Source organism: Mugil cephalus, chromosome 10 (assembly GCF_022458985.1).
Source record: "Mugil cephalus isolate CIBA_MC_2020 chromosome 10, CIBA_Mcephalus_1.1, whole genome shotgun sequence".
In the NCBI taxonomy this organism is placed as follows: Eukaryota; Metazoa; Chordata; class Actinopteri; order Mugiliformes; family Mugilidae; genus Mugil; species Mugil cephalus.
The window spans coordinates 3,158,560-3,180,033 of record NC_061779.1 but is presented as its reverse complement, the minus strand read 5'-3'; the positions used below and the strand labels follow the sequence as shown (position 1 = coordinate 3,180,033).

Sequence of the window (21,474 nt, the reverse complement as noted above, 5' to 3'; positions counted from 1 at the left end):
TGTTGCTGAAGCATAAATATTACTTTGCATCAAACTCCAAAAACGTTGCACTTTACATGTTGTTTCTTTTTGCAACACAAACTCTCTGAACTCCTTTTGTGAAGCCTGTGTAACCACCGTGTTCTCGTTTGATGCTACACACAATTCACACAAAACGTTACAAAAGACACAGAGACAGGATGGCATTTCTCTCTTTTATTAGATTATAATCCGCAGAGCTTAAAATATTAAATTGCTTTTAACTTAGTTAATAATTAAAATACATAAAAACAAGAGCCAGAACTGAAGAACCCTGCAAAAAAATTAAAATAAATAAAAAAGGAGAATTATAAATCCAATCCTCCTCCATACAGAGGCTATGTCTGACAGAACCCGCTTGTGATTCTTTGTACAGTAAAGTCCAAGCAGACTGTGCATTTTTCTATACATGTGTAATGATATCACTGTTTGTTATCATTTCTCAACTAATTTTCCTCTGATAATCTTTTGGAGGGGGGGAAAAAAGAAAGAAAAAAAAGGCAAATTTAAAGGGACTGGTAACAAAAAAACCAACAACAAAAAAAAAAGGATTTTTAGTTTTGCACTGGTGACTGTTAAACAGCAGAGCAGCTTCACACCACTGTCCTCACCCCTCTCTCCATCTCCATCTCCCTCTCTGGGCCTGCAGACATTACCTCATGTCTTTGTCCTTCTGTGCTGCTGGAGTGGGTGGTGGTGGTGGTGGTGGTGGTGGTTGGTTTAAGGGGCGGCTGCTGTGCGTAACACCAACAAACAAACAGCTGATTCACCTCGTACAGGTGCCAGTCTGTCTCAACTCTGTGTCCGCGCTCTGATCAGATTAAATATCTAGCATACAATCATTTTTTTTATTTTTCTTTCTTCTCCCCTGTCTCTACACGTTTGCTGCCCTCTACAGGTGAGCTCCGGGACATGTTAGGGGGGGGGTTCACCGGGGCGATTATGTGACTATAACTGTAGTTAAACACGGAGGAGTCTGGTGAACGAGGGACAGAGGACGAAGACGAGAGAGGGAGTCCTCTCTGGCAGCAGTGACGTTATTCTCTCAGGTCCTGAGTAGGAAGCGCTTTAATCATCCCTCACATAAACAACCCAAACAGTGATTGGCTAGTATCACCCCCCCTCCCCTCCCAACCCCCCCTCCCCCAGTAACGTGGCTCCCTACCGGCCAGCGTGGTGGCCTATAGCGCCAGCCCTGTCCGGAGGAATGAAAGACGAGACCGCCTCCTCTCCACACACGAACAACGCTGTACAATAGTAGGTCGAAGCAAAGCAGAGCCCCCCTCCCGCCCGCCCCGCGCCGCCCCCCTTCCCTCCCCCCCTCCTGCACTGTATGTTAGGTAGAGGATGGAGGGAGGTGAGGCCCGACAGACACGCTGCACCCCCCCCCGGCCCTCAAAACAACAAAAAAATAAAAACAGAATAAAACTCCAACAAAAAAAAAAAGAAAATAAAAACCAAAAAAAGAAAACATACACATACTTGTTTGTTCCTAGTTTAAATTGCAGAGAAGATGGGAGGGATTTGCCCCTGGGAGGAACGCTCACGCCAATTCCTGCTGGCGTGACAAACCCCTCCCCGCCACCCCAAACCCCCTGAAAACCCTCCCCCCCTTTCCTTCCAGCTGGTCGGTTGGTGTCGAAATATAAGGGTAGGTCTCTTAAGTCCTGCTTGCACCGAGGAAGGGGGCCAGGCTGTCTTTCCTTCTCTCCTCTATCTTATCTTCTATCACCCCCCGGGGCTGCCGCCTCAGCTCCGCCCCCGCTCATCTCTCCGTCACGTGGTTTTGTGAAGAGGGGGAGGGCGCCGAGGCTGGGGCTGAGGAGGCCGGGGTGGGCGCGGGCGGCGGGGCGGGGGTGCAGAGGATTTCGGACAGGTCGTCCATGATACAGGTCTCCTTGGGGTCGACCAGGTTGAATTCCCTTACGAAAACGATGAAATGTGCATACAGAGTGTTCAAGTGGCCCTGCAGGTCCAGAGCCACCGTCTCTTTAAAGTGCGCCCAGTAGAGGTGAGCCAGCACGTGGAACAGGTACCGGCAGATCTTCTTTACCAAGGACTCAAAGGAGTTGGGGAACTCTTTGCCTGGAAAAACACGAAGCGGAACGGTTAGAAAAGGCTCAAATTCACTATTAAGAAGAGTTTTGAGTAGATGTTGTGTAACTATTCGTCTCCTAAAGACTATTCTCTGTCTGAGATTAAAAATAATTCAAATTGTCAGGAGAATGACTTTAGAGAATGACTAACAGAGGCAACGCCTTATTGTCTCTACACATATTACTACACAATCTGACATAATACAACACGTGACAACTGTGGATGTCATTCGAATTTTAAAATTCCACACTTTTTCGAGACTTCTCGATAAAATAATTAATCTGATATATAAACAGTATGCTGTTTGCTGTTATGTCACCAAATAATTTCCAGAAGATTAAAGCTACTGTAGCTCATATAAATAATTTAAGAACAAACCCAGATAAATTTATTTCACATGTTTTTTTTATATATATATATTGCAAGATGCACAAAATAAAATCTAATTCCATACTTGCATAGGAACTCTAGATATATTATTGGCAACGGTTTCACGATACGATACATTATTGCGATATTATGATATCGCGATATTCTACGTAGTTTACTGACAAATTTTTAATGCAACTTAAAACACACGTATATATGTATCAGGTTGAATTGAGCCGAGAAACAAGATTAATCCAAATGATCCATTTCCTATTTATTGTACGTGTACATCGGCCCAAAACTTTTTCTTTTTAAATAGATATTAACACATTCAAAATCAATACTGTATCAGAAGAAAAAATATTGCTATATCGATATTTTCCCACGCTCTCTCACATGTCTTCAGGTAGTCATTAGTTTTTGGCCTTGATAGTATAACAGAGCTTCTAGAGATAATGTTGATCACTTTAAAGTTTGTTTAGATCTTCTGACGTGGTCAAAACTCCAACAAAACTTTAACTATATAGACAAAAGATGTGTAGTCTAATAAAAATGTTGTTCCATGTAGTACAAACCTAATATTTCTGTCGTTTCTCCAGAAATACAACTCCACTTTACGCTCCTTCTTTAGCATTATAGAAGTTTAACTACAGGTTTTTATACTATATGTGTTTAAATACTTCCACACAGGAACTACAGCAGGTGAGTTAACACATCTATTTTTGCTATAACCAGCTTTTCTGGTTGTGGGACCTACATGTCGAATCAAAATAAATAAATAAACCACAATGTCCGTGTTGACAGAAATGATAAATCTCATTTGTGGCAAGTTTAGGATCAATTCTACCAATTTATTCCCCGTTTAACGACATTCCTTGACGTCAAGAAAGAAAATCCTGACTTATTCTGCTGCATCACTACATTTCCACAGCCGAGGCAGCAGGGGGCAGCACCTCATCAGTTACTCCTGAGAGTTAGTCAACACTTCACAGGGACACTCACCATATTTTGTAGGGAAGATTTCCTCATCTGTGACCAGTTTCTGACAAAGACTCATTACGAAGTCGACGTATTGTGGAGCAGTGCACTTCGTCTTCTTCCCCCTCTCGTCATACCAGTAGTATATTCTAGAAAGAGACAGAGGCGAAGGTAAACACGTCAGTCTCTGGCACAGCTTTCCAAAACAACATTAAGAAATGTTTCCGTAGAGCAGGAAATGATTAACCAACTGTGAACGGGGCTTTAATTACTCGTGATGAATGTTTTTAAAAGAATGAGAGTGGATGACGCAGCATCAGGTTGAGACATAAACGGGAAAATTTCCTGGAATTTACAAAAAATGAATAAGCAGAAAATTTAACACAAGCTTCCTCATTCAGGGAATGTTTTTTAATTAGAAGTATAAAAACTAAGCCTCATCTTTCACCTGGAAGCAGTTGTTTTTGAAAAGAAAACTATGTCCTCATCTGTGGACATTGGGATTATTTATTTATTTATTTATATTATAATAAAGTCACCCAATGTGTGACAATATATAAAACTGTTTATTTTAATACCTGAACATGGCTGAGCAAAGACAGAACAATGAAGTCCCAATGTCCTCAAACGAGTCCTTGCTAATTAGCGACGATGTAGCTCGTTGCTATTGATTCAATTGTTTAAATTTGCAGTCAACAGGCGTCACATCAAACTAGATTAAGAATAAATAAATACGTTTTAACGATCGTTTGTAGAATGAATACGCTATCATGTTTTAAACGACCTGTGTATTGACCCTTTGCTACCACTGGATGGCAGAATAAAGTGTCCACTAACGAGGACAACGGGTCTAAATGAAGCAGAACAAGCTGCAATAAAACTTAAAACGTAATGTGCCCATATGAGGACGCAGGGTCTCAGGAGGTTAAATTTATGATGCTACAATTTACTTTATACCTACAAACTAGGCAGCATGGCAGCATTTATTTGCATTTTTATTAATTCCCAGGTTTTAATTTCCCGTCTTCGAGTTTGCCCAATTTACGTCAATGACACAGATTTGGGGCTTAGGGGCTGACTCGGATATCTGAACTGTTGTCAAGCAAAGGTCAAGCAGGAGGTGGGTCTGCAGACACCTTCACAAACAGACGGATGGTGGCAGCAAACAGGACGAGTAAAGTAAAGTAACCACAGAGACAAAAGAGCACGAAGCTCTAAACGGATAAAATGGCGACAAAAAAAACAAAAAACAAAAAAAAACGCGAGCGCAGGTGTGAAGTGTTTGCAGCGCGGGTTGTCTGGGAGGAGGTGGTGGAGCAGACATTACAAATCCAGAGGAATGTCAAGTGTTCACATAACTGAGCCGGCAGGAGGAGAACTACTGACCACAGCACCTCTTACAACACACTGACTCACACGGCATTAGACTGTGTGTGTGTGTGTGTTTGTAGTTGGTCAGTTGAGACATGCAGATGTGAAACCAGCTATGGCCATATATAGTATAAAACACAAACAGAGAATGGAAACAAACTAAAAAAAACTCTTCTTCTGTCCTCCGGTGTTGAGACTCAACATATTTAAAGGATGCAATCAGAAAGCGATTCCAACGTTAAGGCCGGGGCGCTTCACCAGCCAAACCCAAAATGGAACCAGCTACGATGAAACGCTGTGAGCACGTCCGTCCACCCACCCGTACAAAATGGGTCTAAATAGCTACCAAATGGTTCCGTTAGCTCATAGCTCATGGAAACATTTCCCTTCCAAAAATAGTGCAGAGTTCTGCCCTCGGGCTGGGGCACTGACGCTGCTGCTGCCGCGACTGTGGCTCAGGCAGTTTTTCACCACAGATTGGAGGGGAAGGGGGGGGGAAACGAAAAGGGTGGAGCGCTGAAGGTAGAGTCCTAAATGGCTCGACTCTGGACTAAGTTTATTCCGTGTTAGTTGAAATATATACGTCCATTTCCCAGCGTGTGAAGCAGCAGCAGTAGCTTGAGGTGACAGCGCTGGAAAAAAATCCACCGTTACAAACGTGTCACGAGTTCACCCCTCAGCTGTCCCGCAGCAAATCTGTCATGTTCAATTGTTGTTTCGAGTTGTTTGTCATAGTTTTACAGTGAGTGTGTGTGTGTGTGTGTTAGCAGAAGCTGTTCAGGGAGCGTTGTGGTTTCTTCTTAAAGTGCGGCTAATCAGGTTTTTCCAGGCTTCTGTATACACAAGAAAAGGGGGATGACAGCATCTCTTTACAGACAAAGGCTGATATTTAAAGACAGCGCCCCACCCTAACAGGGCCGACGAGTTAGAGGAACACAGTTAATCACACCTCCTCTCTGCTAACAAGGAATGAAAACACTTCTATGTAGAAATTATCCTAAACAAACTCTTGCTAAAGTGTGCACAAAGTATTTACTGGCACACAGTAGGAATGAACTACTTTTGTATAAATACTACAACAAGACAAATGCTTAAAAAAAAGTTCAAAAGAATGAGTTGTGTGACTTCAGAGAGGTTCAGCTCTCAGCCCAGCGCCGGCCTCCATTACTGGAACAAACGGCCACAGTTTGAAGGTGGCTCCCTTCCTCCGTAAGAGTTTGATCAAAGCGTCAGGGAAGTGTTTGTGATGCGAGTATAATTTAGCAGAGATCAAAAAATGTGCAGGAGATTAAAGGGAAAAGCCAGTGCAGGTCACAGCGATTAGCGCCGGGACTCCAGGCTACTTATTAATAGCACGTCACTGAAAATGAAACAAAAAGCGGTTGGATGCTTGGTTTTACTGGACTCTCTCTGATGCGTGAAGACTTCTGGAATATGCGAAGCTAAATTTGCAAATTGCACGGTTGAGCACGTTTGCAGTTAAAAGTGAGAATCGCGTAATGAATGGAGCGACGGGACGGTAGATGGCTGATGAATAAACCAATGAGCCTCAGCAGGTGAGCGATGAATAAAACGACGGCGTGCGAGGTGACTCACGTGTTGCAGGCCGTCATGGCTTGACAGGTGTCCCCAGTGCAGAACTCTGAGATGGTGCTGTACTGCAGGTTGATAAGGTTGAAGAACGTGGTTGCTGTGGAGAAGAGAAGACGAGATGATCCCATTAGAACATGTTATAATAAAAAGCTTGTAGTTGAGTCTGGTGAGGACACACCCACGTTAGTGTACACAGTCACAGTCACAGTCACATGCAAACACTAATCCATCAGCGACGCGTGAGCGTCCGAGAGGTGGAAGAATGTTGAGGTGGCCGCGGCTTCGCAAACCATTTCCATTGTTGTCGTTTAAAAAAGTGAGGCAGGTGTTTGTGCTGCGAGGGAAACTCCCCCCACAGCTTCACAGGCCGCGAAACAAAAAGGTGCTTTTACGGTTTTTACAGTCGGGGCCTTGACGCATCGGTCTGGCTCGCTCTGTAACAACGCCACACAGACACTAGTTGGTGCTGTGTCTGTTTTGCCGTTTGTCGCGTTGGTTTTTTGTTTCAACAATGAATGCGACTGAGTCACAACAAAAACAAATATCTGCATCTTCAAACCTCCTCAGTTTAACTTTACAGAACCAAAACAGCCAATTCGAAAAACTGCGGCGTTGGAGAAGCAGCTGGAAATACTGAAGCGGGAACAAGTGGATCAACACAGCTCTGAAACGATTTAACACACAAGTATAAACCACCTAAAACTGTGTTCACAGCAAGGAGCCGTTTCCCAATTATCCTTTAACTTAGATGTTCTTGTGTGTAATTGTTCTTGTACGGCTCAGAGTTCAGCTTTTTCTTGGTATTTCATTAACAACTATAAAAACTAAGCATCGTCTTTGAACCCGAAGTGGTTTTTGGAGAAAAAAAAAAAATGTTGTCAATGATTATTTCACTTAATATCATAATAAAGTCAACAATATGTAACAAACCACAAAGATGATCATGTTCATTGCTGTGCAGAAGCAGAAATACAAATAATAAAGTCCCGTCATCCTCAATCGAGCACTTTACTAATTAGTCCAAATTAATAGAATTTGAGTCATATTAACTGGAAAAGTGATGTGAAAATCTGATGAGGTTTTGTACCTTGTTCACTTCTGTTACATAATCAGCCGCAGAATGAATCATCTGAAATTCCCGCTATCGTGTTTTTACGAGTTTATCTAGAAACGAGGTTGTGAGGAGTTATGATGAAGACTTAGAGCTTAACGTCCTTATATGAGGACGCAGGGTCTCAGGAGGTTCTGTGGTTCATACAACCTCTAATTTACTTAATTCCACTCGGTGCAAAGTGATATTTTTCTCATCTTGTGTCGTGACTGAAATCATTAAAAGTCTCAGAATTGCAACAATTGGTTAATTTGATTCAACTGTTTATTTTATTTTATTTGTTTTACTTAGTGGTTGTTAAAAGTGTCTCTTTCATGTGCGACTAAGCTAATTTCCCTTGTGGATCATTAAACTTAAACTAAGTCAGTTTATTAACTTGATCACGTTTAGATTCTGCTCTGAACGTCTGGATGCATCTTAAAAAAATCCCTTTAGCGTCGTATAGAATGAACCGAGACACGTCGCCCTCCCGCTGGACTCCGTCCCATTGTTTCTGTGAAAGTCCTGTTGATTTACACGTGCTGTCAGAATTAAATAACTCCTGTAATTGGTTTAAAAATAAGGAAATGGAAACATCTTTCAGGGCCATTGTTTGCCTTCGAGCTGAAGCCCAATTAGCGGAGGATTCGAGTTGACACACGCTGACGCGTACAACTTCCAACTTCACACTGAAAAGCACATTAACGTGTTAAATCATGTCCCGTCCACTTTTATATAACAGGCTTAAATAAAAAGGAAAGAAGAATGTGTGTTTTTCCTCCTCCTTATCCTCCTCCCACCAGCACCTGGCTGGTCTGGATACGTAACCACAACAAAGTCAAGGAGACAGACAAAATAAAGATCCTCCTGAGATGGATCAAGCAGCCGGGCCGTGACGAGTTTACTCAGCTCCATAAATGATGCTCGTAATGACAGCTATAAATTTGAGAGTGCGCCGGTGAAGGACGGTTTTTAAAGAAGGAGAAGAAGAAGAGGAGGAAGTGGAGTGCGAGGTGACGTTGGGAACAGTCTCAGCGTCGTGCCAGGCCTGGATCGTGTTAAGGGCTTGGCTCAGCGTGCACCGCTGGAGCGTCTGGTTATCTCCACATCTCACAGCGCACGCACTCGGAAAAACAATTCAGGACTCCCGAGGAAAATTCTACAAGTCGGGGCAAAACCCTGAGCTTAACAAAGGAATTTTAATATATCAAATGAGATAATATCCCCACTTCTTACTAAGTAATTACAGCACTGGTTTGTGCCGGCTGCACATCATCCATCCTTCCTTCTTTCTCTGTATATATATGGCTCATATCTATCATTAACCACCACCACCACGGTCACAGTCACTCACTGTTGCTGGCGAGCCATTCATTGAGGTCTATCTCTCTGGGCAGCACCACCAGTTCCTTGAGGTCGAAGTCCACCACACGAATTTTTGTGAACTCTGGCTCCAAGTACTGCTTCTTCTCTTCTGCCGGAGGCTTCTTTCCATTTGGCTTCGTCTTCGACTTCCTGCAACACAGAAGGAGAGGGGACCGGTTAAAGGAAGAAAACCGATAGGAAGAAAAAGGGGAAAAATGCACCGAAAAATGAGCCCAGAATGAATGATGGAACATGTTTACGTCACTCGCTTCTAAAAAAAAAACAAAAAAAAAAAAAAACACACAATCTGACCAGATTTTCAAGTAGCGCTGGTCAAACGCTGAGTAAACACTTTGTTTATACAGATCAGTGCAAGTTGGTCCTGCAGGAAAATTCCACTGATAAACAGCTCGGGTTATTTGTTATGTATCAAACGTAAGTGGAGGAAGCTACGTGAGGACACAGTGTTACGTAGCCGGGGGGGGGGGGACTGAACCTCTGAACAAAGAGTCCTCTGTGTGTCTTTCATCGACCCCTGACCTCATGTTAGGTCTATAGGCTTCCACTCAGACAGACGTCCCCAGCGTACTTGTACTTCCACTGCTAGTTTTAGCACAGGGATGTCACATCACACTCTTACTGCACTTCCAGGGCTGTAACCTAACCTCCTCCCCCATCATCACCACCACCACCCACTCTCCCGTCTGTATAGGTGCAGGCAGCGCAGGCCGGGGGTCAAAGGTTGAAAGGATTGATACGAAACACAGACTAATGCAACTATGTGGAGGTAGCTGCAACCATCAGCTCCCACGTCTCCCTATATCTCACATATATGTTTCCCTCCCGTTCTCGGCTCTGCTACTGTTGTCTGGTTTTGCTTAAGGACAAGGGGAGTTTCAGCTCACTCCCTGAATTTATTGTGCTTTCGCTGACCCTCGTTTCCTCATTTCTTGCACTGTATCACTAGTTCTCATCCTCCTCCCTCCACACCCTCAGTCCAAACACAATGATCCAGCCAATGTGTTCTGGGCTCCTTTCCTTCCTGCTGCCATATCTAAAAAGATGGCAGCCTCAGAGGAGAGGAGAGGGAAGGACCGGCTGGATTTGTGCAGGAAAAAAAAAAGGTATTACCGAGACATTAGAGCGAGTTTGAGAGGGGGAGTGAGAGCAGATGGGGGGAGGAATGGAGAGAGGAGGTAGATGGACACTGGCTCAGCTGATATCCATGGGAACTAATAAACACATTCAAAACATGACAGGACTGTGAGGCCTCTTGGCCAGAGCAGCGCCGTGCAGCTTTAGCCCCCCCCCCTCCTCTAGTAAGAGCCCCCCCTCACCCCCCCACCCCCAAACAAACAAGAGGAGTCAACATGTGGGTGTACACACAGAACAAGCTGCAGCGTTTCACTTTGTAAATGTTTATGTGTGTGTAATTATGATCATGTCGGAATTTAATAAGCTTCTAATTCACTAAAAAAATCAGTTCTGATTGTGTTTCTTATTGTTAAACTCGAGATGCTTTGTCCATTTTATGTGGAAAATCACTTTCAGCTCAGTTCATTCATTCCAAACACATGACTTTACACCTCACCAGGAAGTGAGTTAAATCCACATCACATGCTCCAAGGTATGTTCTTCCTCCTCGTTACCACTTATTTAAAGTGGTGTGTGACTCAAGTGTGTGTTACTGCAATATATTTATAAACAACTTTCAATTTACTCGGTTGTATAATGTTTAGAGGAATCTTTCCGTTAAAAAATGCCATGTGGTGATTAGTTAGAGGCGGCCATGTTGATTTTAGGCCTGAAAACAGCCAAAACGTTGTTATGTTAAACTCAAAAAGTCCCACGATCGTACGCGGACCCCTGAAAACGGCCCCCGCTGACGTGTTCGCCATCAGGAACGAATGCTCAGCTATAAACCGTCTCTGTGATTCCTGTGAAAACGTGTTGCGCAATCATGTCGCAAACGCACCAACAAACAAACACATTTGCTCAGGTTCTCGTTTGCTGGATAATGATTCACCGCAGATACTCTGCTCTTCCTATCACACGGCACCTGAGCTAGTTTTGGCCTCATTTAAAAAGCCCAAGGACACTGCGGATTACACCGCTGGCTAATTATTAATGACCGGCCACTTTCATTGTCCTGTTGCTCTGCTCAACCCGCCTTTTCCTCTTCCACCTCTCCAAACATCTTCTCCTATAATCATCCTTCATCTACTCTTTATTAACCTGTTCCACCATCTTCACCTTTTATTTACCTTTTATCTCCACCACCTGTTCTCTGACTCCCATTTTAATTACACTTAAAAAGTTCCTTCCAGCACTAGAACAAAAAAATAAAAACAACTTCTTGCTCATGAGGGCTCAGATAAATGTGGTCTATGAGGATCTGGGGCTCTGAGCTATGTTCTCCTGTCATGTGAAAGAGCTTTAATGTAGGAGAGAGCTTCATCTACAGATACAGCTTTTCCTGAGCTTTGCTAAGTCTCTCAGAAAAGTCGCGCCTATATACGAAAGAAAGAAAAAAACTTCAGCTATTTCCTGCCTCTGTAATTTCATGATTTTCCACACAAACGCCTCCTCCGCGTCTTGAGAACATTTGTGTGGTGAAGGGGAGGTGAAATTCTGGAGCCATTAGTTTATTTTAGGATAAAGAAAACTTCCTCTACGCCAGCACTCCTCCCCTCATACGTACATAGTCTGTTTTCTCTACAACACACACTCACACACACTCATACACACACACAGCTTTGTCTGTTCTTGGTGAACTTCTCCAAGGCAAGTCTTTGCCATAAAAGGCAGTAGATGCCTCATTCTCCTCACCAGATCAGGGGACAGATCGGGGCAGGCCAGAAGGCAGAAGGCAGGGTTGGAGGGGAACTGAGGCCAGGGCTGAGGCACATGTCTCCGGGCCGAGGGGGGGGGGGGCACAGAGCTGCCCGGCACCGAGCGGGACAAGGACCGGGACGTCGACGTGGGCTCGTGGTTCGAAAACGCCGAGGTTAAGTTTTAAGTTCGAGGCTGAGAAGCAGGAAGAGAAACTCTCTGGTGTTTATCTACGTTAGAAACAATCAGGATATGGGGCCGTATAGTCGGGTGACAGCGAGGTCAGCGCTGCAGAGCTGAGGCGTGACCGACCGTTGAACAGCTGTTCAACCGTGTCTGTCAGCCAATCTCACCCTTTCACTTTTCCCGGCAACACAACCCCCCCATAAACAAGCTGTCTCCACTCACTACCTTTGCCTCTTGTACAACACCACTCAGCAAATACGCACATAAAAAGTGTCAATATGGCGACGTATTGTAACACTTTTTCCTTCAGGTACAACGTCGATTTTAGAAGAAAAAGTCAAGTTTTGAGCTGATTTTTGAACAACTTCTGCACACAACACTGCTTTTCTGCACGAGCGCAATAAACTGGAAACGGATAATTTGGATTAATCTCGTTTGTCCAATTAATTATGTAGAACTAAGTAGACGTTTCTCAGGCCGAGGACCCCAAACTGATGACTAGATTAAGCTGTGCTATTTATAAATATACATTATTATTTTACGCTATCCCTTATCCCTTCACTAAAATATGTTAAGTGCATTTAAATAACTTTATGTCTTATGTGTACTGAACCAAAGATTTTGCGAACTCCTGCAGTACCTCCACGGATCCTGGTCTTCATCTATGACGTAGAATATTGTGTAATAATAACGTAGCGCATAGTGACTCGAGTATCGTGATACGTGCGGTGTCGTGAAGTCCTTGCCACCCGTTCACATACATACATACACACCTGTGGCTTCAAACACACGTGCACATGCTGGACTCTCGCCTCAGCCCCCCTTTCCCTTTTCAAGGCCGACCCAGCTGGTCACAACAGCTGCGTCACTCACGAGCCTGATCCCACCAGAGACCACGAGAAAAACCAAGAAGCAGCGAGTAACGTCTGCCCTCGCTGCTAATGCTAGCTCCTGAATATATATTTATGTGTGTATACACGGCGACTGGGTGCCAAATGAACAGTGAACACACTTGGATATAAAATACGATCCGTATAAAGAGGCGCAGTCCTCTGGCAGGTACAACCGCGAGCTTGTCTCATTACCAGAACCTGGGTCCAATTAATCCTGGAACCACATGGGACCACATTACAGAGTTATGCTGCAGAATTAGCTTAAGTGCTTTCTCTAAAACACCACAATTTGCTACTAAATAGCGCTCGCTCCTTTTCCCCCCCGAGCGGGAGACGTATGCAGAGCGTGCCGAGCGATTCTTCCATATGCGGTTATCTCGCCTCGACTCCAAGTTATGATAAGACTCCTCTCAACATTACATTCGAGCATTCTTTCTCACAGCAAAACTGAAACCAGTATAAGAAAAAAAAAAAAAACATAATGGCTTTCACCTCAAGCCTGCGCCTCCTGCCAAGTCAGATATTGCACAACTGCAGCTTGAGTTGGCCTAGTGGATCGCGGGGGAATCTAACTATTGGCACATGGTTGCAGTTAATGCGGTTTGCTGGGGTGAGCGGCTCTACCATCTCCTCTCCGTTGCCTGATTCTTGTAGTAATTTGAGAAATTTGCTTTGAGTTCTCCTCATCTCCTCATCAACAAATGCAGGAAATGTTTGAGATTTTTTTTTGACATTTTTTTTTAATCCTTCCTTCAGTGAAGAGCAGGCACGCGAAGGTGCAAAGGTATATATCCTCTTCCTGTCACCACCTGGCACTGATACAGTACTGATTTACTGGAAGGTAGTCTCAGGGTCTGCGATATAAGTAGATAAGAAGCAACACACACAACAATCAGCAGGCTTCTATCTTTCGACCGTCCTGACCTACAAACAATCACTTGGTAGTTCGTAGGAAGAATTAATCAAACATCAGGAAGTTTACTCCTTATGTCAACGATTCACTCCAGGGAACCGCATCAGGATATTGCTCTAAACTCTGCTAATAAACCATAAACCGAGTGAAGGAACTCTGCCATTTTGTAAAAAGAGCAGCTTGAGGAGGATCGGTTTTCTCCGAGCCGGCGCTGATCTATTTCAGGCTTCAAACCGAACAGACTCGCAGGCCTCTTTTCCCCGAAAAACCACAAACGCAGGAAAAGAAGGAGGCCGTCTGAGCGCACCAAAGTAAAAAAAAAAAAAACCACAGCAGCCATTACGAGGCTAAAAAGGAGACTGGAGTTTAAAAAAAAAAAAAAAAAAAAAAAAACGAGGTTCGGCCATGTGTGTTGCTCGAGTCTGTGCAGTTTTGAAACGAGCGCGAGAAGAGATAAGAAAAGCAGGGAGCAAAAACAAAGACGGCGCAGCTGCCACCACTTAATCAGTAGCATCACCGGGGGCAAAGGCAGCACCGTCAATGAGTAAATAAGACCTGTAGCCCGACCACAGCTCCGACTGCCTCCTCTTTCCCTCGTCATCTTGTGCTAAATCCCCCATTCAGCAGACTATGTAAGGACCCCCCCCCCTCCATGGCAGAACCATAATGGAGCCTCATCAACATCACAACACACATGCGTGACAGGAAGGGGGTTTGGGATAAGATAAGCCTGAGCCTTACAGGGTGAAGGTTAGCGAGTGGCAAAAGATAATATGAATGAAGAGCTGGATTAGATCTCACGACCCTCTGGTTGATCCAAGCAGTCGCATAAAACGAATGATCAGCGAATAAAATGGTGAAACAAAGAGGGTTCGAGGTGCACGTGTGCGCTCGTTCAAGAGGTTTTTCTCAAAGATGACACGAGGCTACATGTTTCAGGAGTTAGTCCAAACTAAAGGCTGTTCACAGGAGGAGGAAACAGGTCAAAACTTGAGCTATAAACAGATCTACAGCACCTCCTCCACCCTCTACTCATAAACTCCCAAACTATGCATCCTTGTTACCCTTGATGAAGTGTTTTTTTGCTCCGTTTTTTCCTCAAGATTGTAAAACCCCCCCTTTTTTTTTTGTCACTCGCAGGCAAATACATTTCCTCGTGGACCAGCTGATCTCTTAAGCGAGTGGGAGGGTTGTTTTTACCTGTTAAGTTAGGAGCAGCAGAACCCGTCTCTACCTGTCGCGGCTCCTGCATGACGGACATGATACTACCGCACAATAACACTTTCCGCTCTGCCTCCTAACAACCTGCTCGTGGATATTTTTTTTCCTCGCTATCACCCTCAAAATCTCCACAGCGGGTCCGGGAGGCGTGCGCCCTTCGGGCTGCTGCAACTTGCAAAAACACACCTGTCCCCCGCAACATGAAAGGTAACGGAGGAAACCCCCATCGCGGCATTAACAAGACGGCCTGTCGCCTGAAGGGTCGGCGTCACGTGACGCGAACTGGGGCAAACACACAAACTTGAGTTAACATTTGTGTATTCAAACACAGATACAGGTATTTGCTTAGAAGTGCCATCAATCTTCCCGGGTAGTTAATCGCAGCTGGGACAGTTGTTTGTGACGTCGCGTAACGCACAAACACGGTGTTTACTTTTCTATTTGGGTCAAGCATTCTTCAGGCGTTACACGTCTGCCGCGTCATATTAGGAGCCGTACGTGGATGTGGAAATAATTCATTGAACTCGGCGGTTTGGGAGCGCGTGGTTTTCACTCAGCCAATCGGAGAAGATCTAGGAAACGTTCTCGGGTCAAGTCCGTATCAAATGTGGCCTTCAAGGTCCAACTCAACTCGCATGAACGTCGAGTACATCTGCTTTATTAGGTACCATGAAGAAGAAGTGTCCCAGCGTTATCTTATGTGATAAAGTAAAAAAAAATGTACCTGTAAAGGGTTAAGCCGCATAGTTCATAGATAAAACACAGGTCAAAAAACTTTTACCAACCACTTAGCTCGTTAATTCTAGTCTGAATATAGATTAAGTTTATCCCCCCAGTGTAAATTGCAGTTAATATTTTATATCGAAGCTGTGATAAGACACACTTTTATCCTTTTATCTACTCACACCTACAAAAAAAAAGAAAAAATCTAAATGCACGCTCTGTGATTTAAACTAATTTCCTGCTTAAGTTGCCTGCGATAAAAGGCAACAGGTGTCCTAAATTATTTATTAAGACTAGATCATTTGGAGAAGGAGGAGAAGGAGGAGGAAGAGGAAGAGGAGGAGGAGGAGGAGGAGGTGGTAGTGTCACATTTCTCCTGCTCCTGTTGAGTCTTGTTAGTGAGGGCTGCAGGAAGAGGAAAGGGGCTTTGAAATCAGGCTACACGTCCCCCATCACCACCATCAGTAATTACCGCAAACAACAGACGGTTCAACGATGTTTCGTGTCGAACTAACGTATAATAAATGTAAATAAAGACGAGCAGATAATTAGGAGCTCGTGTTTCAACTGAAAATCGTTTGCAACATTGTAATATGGAATAAAAATATATTTTTTTTTTCATGCAGAAGTTATTAACAAATGCCCCTTTGTCGAGTTCTAATAAGCAACTTTTTTTTTTTTTTTACCTTAGGACTTTTCCGACCGCTTGAAGCACCATTTTGCAACTTAGTCCGTTTTTGGAGTTTCTCTGAGAGTGCATGTCCGTCTTATCTCCAGAAAAGGAGCAATAATCTCCGACCATATCTTAAAACATGAATTTAAAAAAACAAAAACAAAGAGAAGAAGAAGAAAAGAAGCGTGTGTCGTCTGAAACGCGCCAGGAGGCTTCGACCTGTTGTGAAAGAGACTGACTCCTCACTCACTGTACGTGGAGCAGAGGAAAACTTTCAGAGCACACTTTACAGAAAGAAGCCCCTCCCCCCTTTCTCCTCCTGTCGGCGTCGGACCAATCAGAGGCGGGGAAAAAGGGGGGGAATGGGCGGGGCGTGGTGACGCCACGCGTCTGCCCATGTGGACGTGGTTCGTCTTTTTTCACTGAAGTGGAGGCGCGACAGGTGGTCGGATTTTTAACAATGAAATAAAAAAATAAAACAAATAAAAAAAAAAAAAAAAAAAGGTGCCACTACATTTTACAAGCCCGCGGCGTGACCTACTTCCAGTCTTATCAAAACAGGAAACGACTCGCCAGTTCAGTGGAAAACAAATGCGTTAAAATGTAACAGTCCTGCACTAAATCACCTTTCTGCAAAACAATGCATCAAAACTACACATCATAACCCAGAAAATTAAAATTTGAACAGTTCTCTGGGCTATTTTAAAGATGCAGCCCAGTGGTGGATTGTTATAACATTGATAGCATGCAGTAATATAAACAGAAATCTATATTTAGAAATAAAATGTGTTTTTTTTGGTGAGGTTTATGTGGCTTGAAGCGCCTAAAAGTTAACTTTAAGCAGGTTTACTGCAGCTTTTCCACGTCTCGTCGTGCGTCACTTCTTTGGCTGTGAGAACGACTACTACTGCAGGGCCACATTCCTCCTGTTGATTCTGAACTTCACCTGGACTCCAGCTATGACAGGCTGGCGCACTCAGGCATGTTCAAACAGGACGCCTCTGTTTTCCTCCTCCTCCTCCTCCAAAAAAAAAAAAAAAAAAAAAAGCTGAGGAACCGGTGAGGGAATCAAACAAAGCCTGTTTAAGAGACAAACTGTGCGCGAGAGGAAGATGATCCCCTAGTTTCTTTTTTGCATATTCTCCGTCTGAAGGGAACAATAGCTTGAGACGTTTAGTTTTAATTTGAAGCATGGGAAGGGTGTAAATTCTAATTAAATTGTCAACAAATAGCTGAGGCCGAAGCGCAAAATGAACAAGAGGAAATGAAACAGCGACTGTTGAGGACGTTGCGCTCATGGGAAGATTACAACTAGTGTTGCTAAACCATCATTCCCCTGCTGCTCTTCCCTCTAATTACTGGCTCTCAACAGACAACCCCTCTCATTCTCTATTCTACTGCTCTCTTCACACATTTCTCCTCCCTTTCCTGGTTCGTTTCTGTCGCCTCGCCCCTTAATTGTCGACCTATCTCTGCAACAAGGCCTGTTTTTTCCTTTCCACTCGCGAGACGAATGTTGCAGCCGCGGCGAACTCTGGACCAACTTTCAGTTCAGCTACAGCAAATTAAATTAATTAAAAACACTCTAATTGCGGAGCTCCGTGCGCGGCCTCTGTGCGGAGATAAAAGCGACTGTGCTGTGGGGGTCGGTTGTGTTTGGGTTTTGCTGAGGACCCGCTTGTTTATGTTTAAAAGCCCCCCCCCCTCCCCATGTGATCCAAAGATGCGATCTGAAGGAATTCACGGGACAGAGCGTCCCTCTCTGCACCCTCATCCCGCACGTGTGACCGTCTTCCTAGTCCGGCGGGTGGAGACGCCGCGTCACCCAGAGGCCCAGTGCAAATCTCCTGCTGTGGTACCATCAGTTAAGAGAAGGGGGGGGTTGAGTGTAGGGGAGGGGGGGTGAGAGATCAGAACAGGCCACTGACTCTAACCCTTGATGCTAATTATAGCATCAGTCTGGCCCATAAAGAACACAGAAAACTGTGCAGAGAGAGGGAGGGAGGGTGCATACCATATATGCATGAGTGTGTATGGGTTTGCATGAATAAGTGAGCAGCTTAATCAGTGGCCGTGACAGGAGGCGAGATAGCGAGCTGGTCATGAGGACACATAACTCTTATTCTAATGTTAAACGCCACAAATCTGGTACTTTTTTTTTTAGGAAGAGGAAGAAACTGTGCCACTACCAGCTGGAGACGGGAATTTTATTTTTACTGTGATGATGAGTAATTATTGTGGAATAATCCCACACTAGTAGTAAAACAGGTTTGCGTACGGCCCCGTGTTAGCACAAATCCGGGGACGTTTCCAGCTCGGAGATTAAAAATAATAATAATAATTAAATGTTATCGAGATGAAACAGGGACAAATTACTGTTTAATTTATTTTGACATATTTAATCATATTTAAACTGCCATGTCTCTAATGTCAATAGCAGCAGGACCGGCTACTGTAATAACTGTACAACATTTTTTTGTTCTCCTCATTCATAAAAAGCTAAAATTGGGCACATTTTTGGGGACAGCTTTAGCCGGCGGGGGACAGGTCATCTGTCCCCATAAATCAGGGACGTCTGGTTACTCTAAAACAACCCAAACAATCGACACAGCATCTTTTTTTTTTGGTCTTCTCGGACCTTTCCATCTTCACCACGTCTCACAGTGATGCAGTCGTAGGATGCATGTTTAGAAGCGCAACACTGAAAATAGTCCGGTCCGAAACAGTGTCTTGCATTGTGTAATCAAATACATCGAAATATTTAAAAATTCATATCATAATGAAAAAAAAATACCAGTATTCGGTATGAATTAGAATTGCATAATATGTTTTCCTTACTTTCAGGAAAAACCACGTCTACATACAGCAGCACAGCATATTAAATACGCCCTATATTAAAAATAAAAAAATGGCTGTGATGTGATGTAATACTGTTATATTTGGCTCATGTGATCACTGATCATGACAAAACCACGTGATGACGCAATGGAAACTCGAGGAAGCCCGAGGAACTTTCCGTTAATTTGCTTCTAACTACTGGATCGGCTCGGCTCCCTCCCTGGAAATAGAACGCATCCATTCAGGATCAGCGAGGCTTGGCCGGCACGGGGCCTCCGGAGCCCCCGCGTCTCCTAAGCGTTTTTTTTTCTTTTATCGAGCAGGCAGCATGCGGTCACACCTGTGCTGCTGTTCGTCTCGTTATGCAGGTGGAGGCGGAGGCGGAGGTGACCTCACAGCGCTGCTTCTTTTTCTTATACAACGTCTGACGTGGATGGAAACCAACGGCCACATTCCAGCGTCTGGCAGACGGGAGGTTTTAGTCTTTAGTCCCCGCTACTGTCACCCCGACCCTTCCCTGTGACTATCCAGACAGAGACATGGCATCACTCACGTGACACCTGCTCTCGCCGAACCAGATGTTGCATGAAAGAAGAGATGACTGGCGCTGCGTATATCACATATACGGAGCCTTTAAACAGTTATTACACGCTCATTATTTTGTGGGTGAGGCGTGCCTGGAATTGCAATAAACTTCAAGGGAGTTACATAAGAATGTCTGAGGACTTCTTAACTGTAAAACGACGTGTTACGTACTGTATGTAAAAGCACAGCGGCAGCTATTTGCAGCTAATCTCATCAAAAAACAACCAGCCTGCTCATACAGAGAACTAAGGTGTGGATTTAGCTAGAAAACAGTAGAAATGATAAAGGTTTATGGAAACACTGACATCACTGGTTATGCAAGTGATGGACGTTGTGGAGCCTTAATCTGATGAAGGAAGAAACGATAACGGATCAGAGCGACAGATAATAAAAGGAAAATAAAGAGGGAAAAATGTGAGAAATTCAAATGGTTACCGGATTGACGTCACGAAGCAGAACTGAGTTAAGGAGGCATGACTCAGTTTGGGCGTAGTGTCACACTGACGAGAAAACCAGCATGTGATGAACCAATACAGGAAGCCGGTGTTTGTTAATTAAAGCGAGCGCTGTCGGTTTAGTGAAGGGTTAAGACGAGGGGCTAATCTTCTGCTCAGGTCGGCTCTGAAAGCCAGTGGACATTCCTCCTGTTTGAGACAAAGAAAACACTGATTCCAGGCCAGAAGAGGATGAGTCACGACCGGAGCAGATGCACTTTGGGGCCTGGCAACAGACCCCGGCAAAATCAAATCTGCAGCCAATCACGGCTGGGATCGAAATGACGGACGGGTCGGGAGCCCAACGGCGTCAGAACAGACCAATGGAAATGGCAGCAGTCCCAAGTGGATCCGTACGACCTGTTGCATTCTGGGCGTGTGGGAGTGCGCGCGGTGTTTAGGTAAAGTCTTAGCCAGTGAAAACTCTGCAGGCTGAAGGCCTTTTAGCGCCTGAGGCTTTTCTATAGGCTCAGATAAAGGTCAGCAGGGCCAGGAGACACTCGGCACATTGAACCCGGCGACCTGCCCTGCAACACCAAACTCCTCGGTCGGACAAAAGAGCGCTGTGTGGATGCCACAGCTAGAAAAATATAACAAAAATACATCATCATCTGCTGCCACCCACTCCTCCGAAAAGAAAAAAAAAAAAGGAGGAGGAGGAGGAAGAATCCAGAGCCCAGAACCAGTTCAACCTTTTACCTTTCACTTCTGCTGCATTAAACACTGAGCGAGCATCTGTCAAAACCTGGGACACAATAGGCAGAAACCTGTGGTAGCGCTAAGAGTCTGCAGAGACACTGTGAAGCTTTTCACTTCTTCATAAAAAGGTGTTTACGCCCGTTTCCTACGGACCACTCTAGACACATACACAGTCATCACTGCTCTCCTGTTACTGCTCATACACAATACATGACATTCTGCACACACACACACACACACACTGACGCTTTAATGACGCACAAGATCGAACTCATTTATGGTTTTTTTCTTTGACCCATTTCGTCTCCCGCACATTTACAGTATTTTTCTCCGATTGCCTGTGCGCCCTCTCTTTCTCCTTGGATTCATCTTTTCTTTGCTCTGCATTCCTGCAGGGGAAGGGCTGCATGCAATGACACGCCATTGCTCTCTGCACACACACACACACACACACATACATACAGCCAGCCTGGCCGAACAAAGGGAGGGAAGAGGAGAGCTGAGGAGAACAACCTCATGAAGAGTGAGCTGAAAAG

At 44.4% G+C, this 21,474-nt stretch overlaps 1 protein-coding gene across 4 annotated transcripts in view; it reads right to left on the bottom strand.

Moving 5' to 3' along the window:
• Nucleotides 1–180: 180 nt before the first annotated feature.
• The window catches only part of mob2a (MOB kinase activator 2a), a 59,923-nt gene continuing 38,629 nt past the window's right edge, over nucleotides 181–21,474 (bottom strand). For 3 of the 4 annotated variants that reach the window (XM_047596340.1, XM_047596338.1, XM_047596339.1), the window contains exons 2-5: nucleotides 8,871–9,031; nucleotides 6,430–6,523; nucleotides 3,487–3,611; nucleotides 181–2,103 (exon numbers count right to left, since the gene is read on the bottom strand). In XM_047596340.1, the coding sequence (XP_047452296.1) occupies nucleotides 1,784–2,103; nucleotides 3,487–3,611; nucleotides 6,430–6,523; nucleotides 8,871–9,031 (700 nt within the window). In that variant the 3' untranslated portion in view covers nucleotides 181–1,783. Of the gene's footprint in view, nucleotides 2,104–3,486; nucleotides 3,612–6,429; nucleotides 6,524–8,870; nucleotides 9,032–16,335; nucleotides 16,604–21,474 lie in introns of those variants that run through there. The other variant, XM_047596337.1, reaches the window with a different exon arrangement.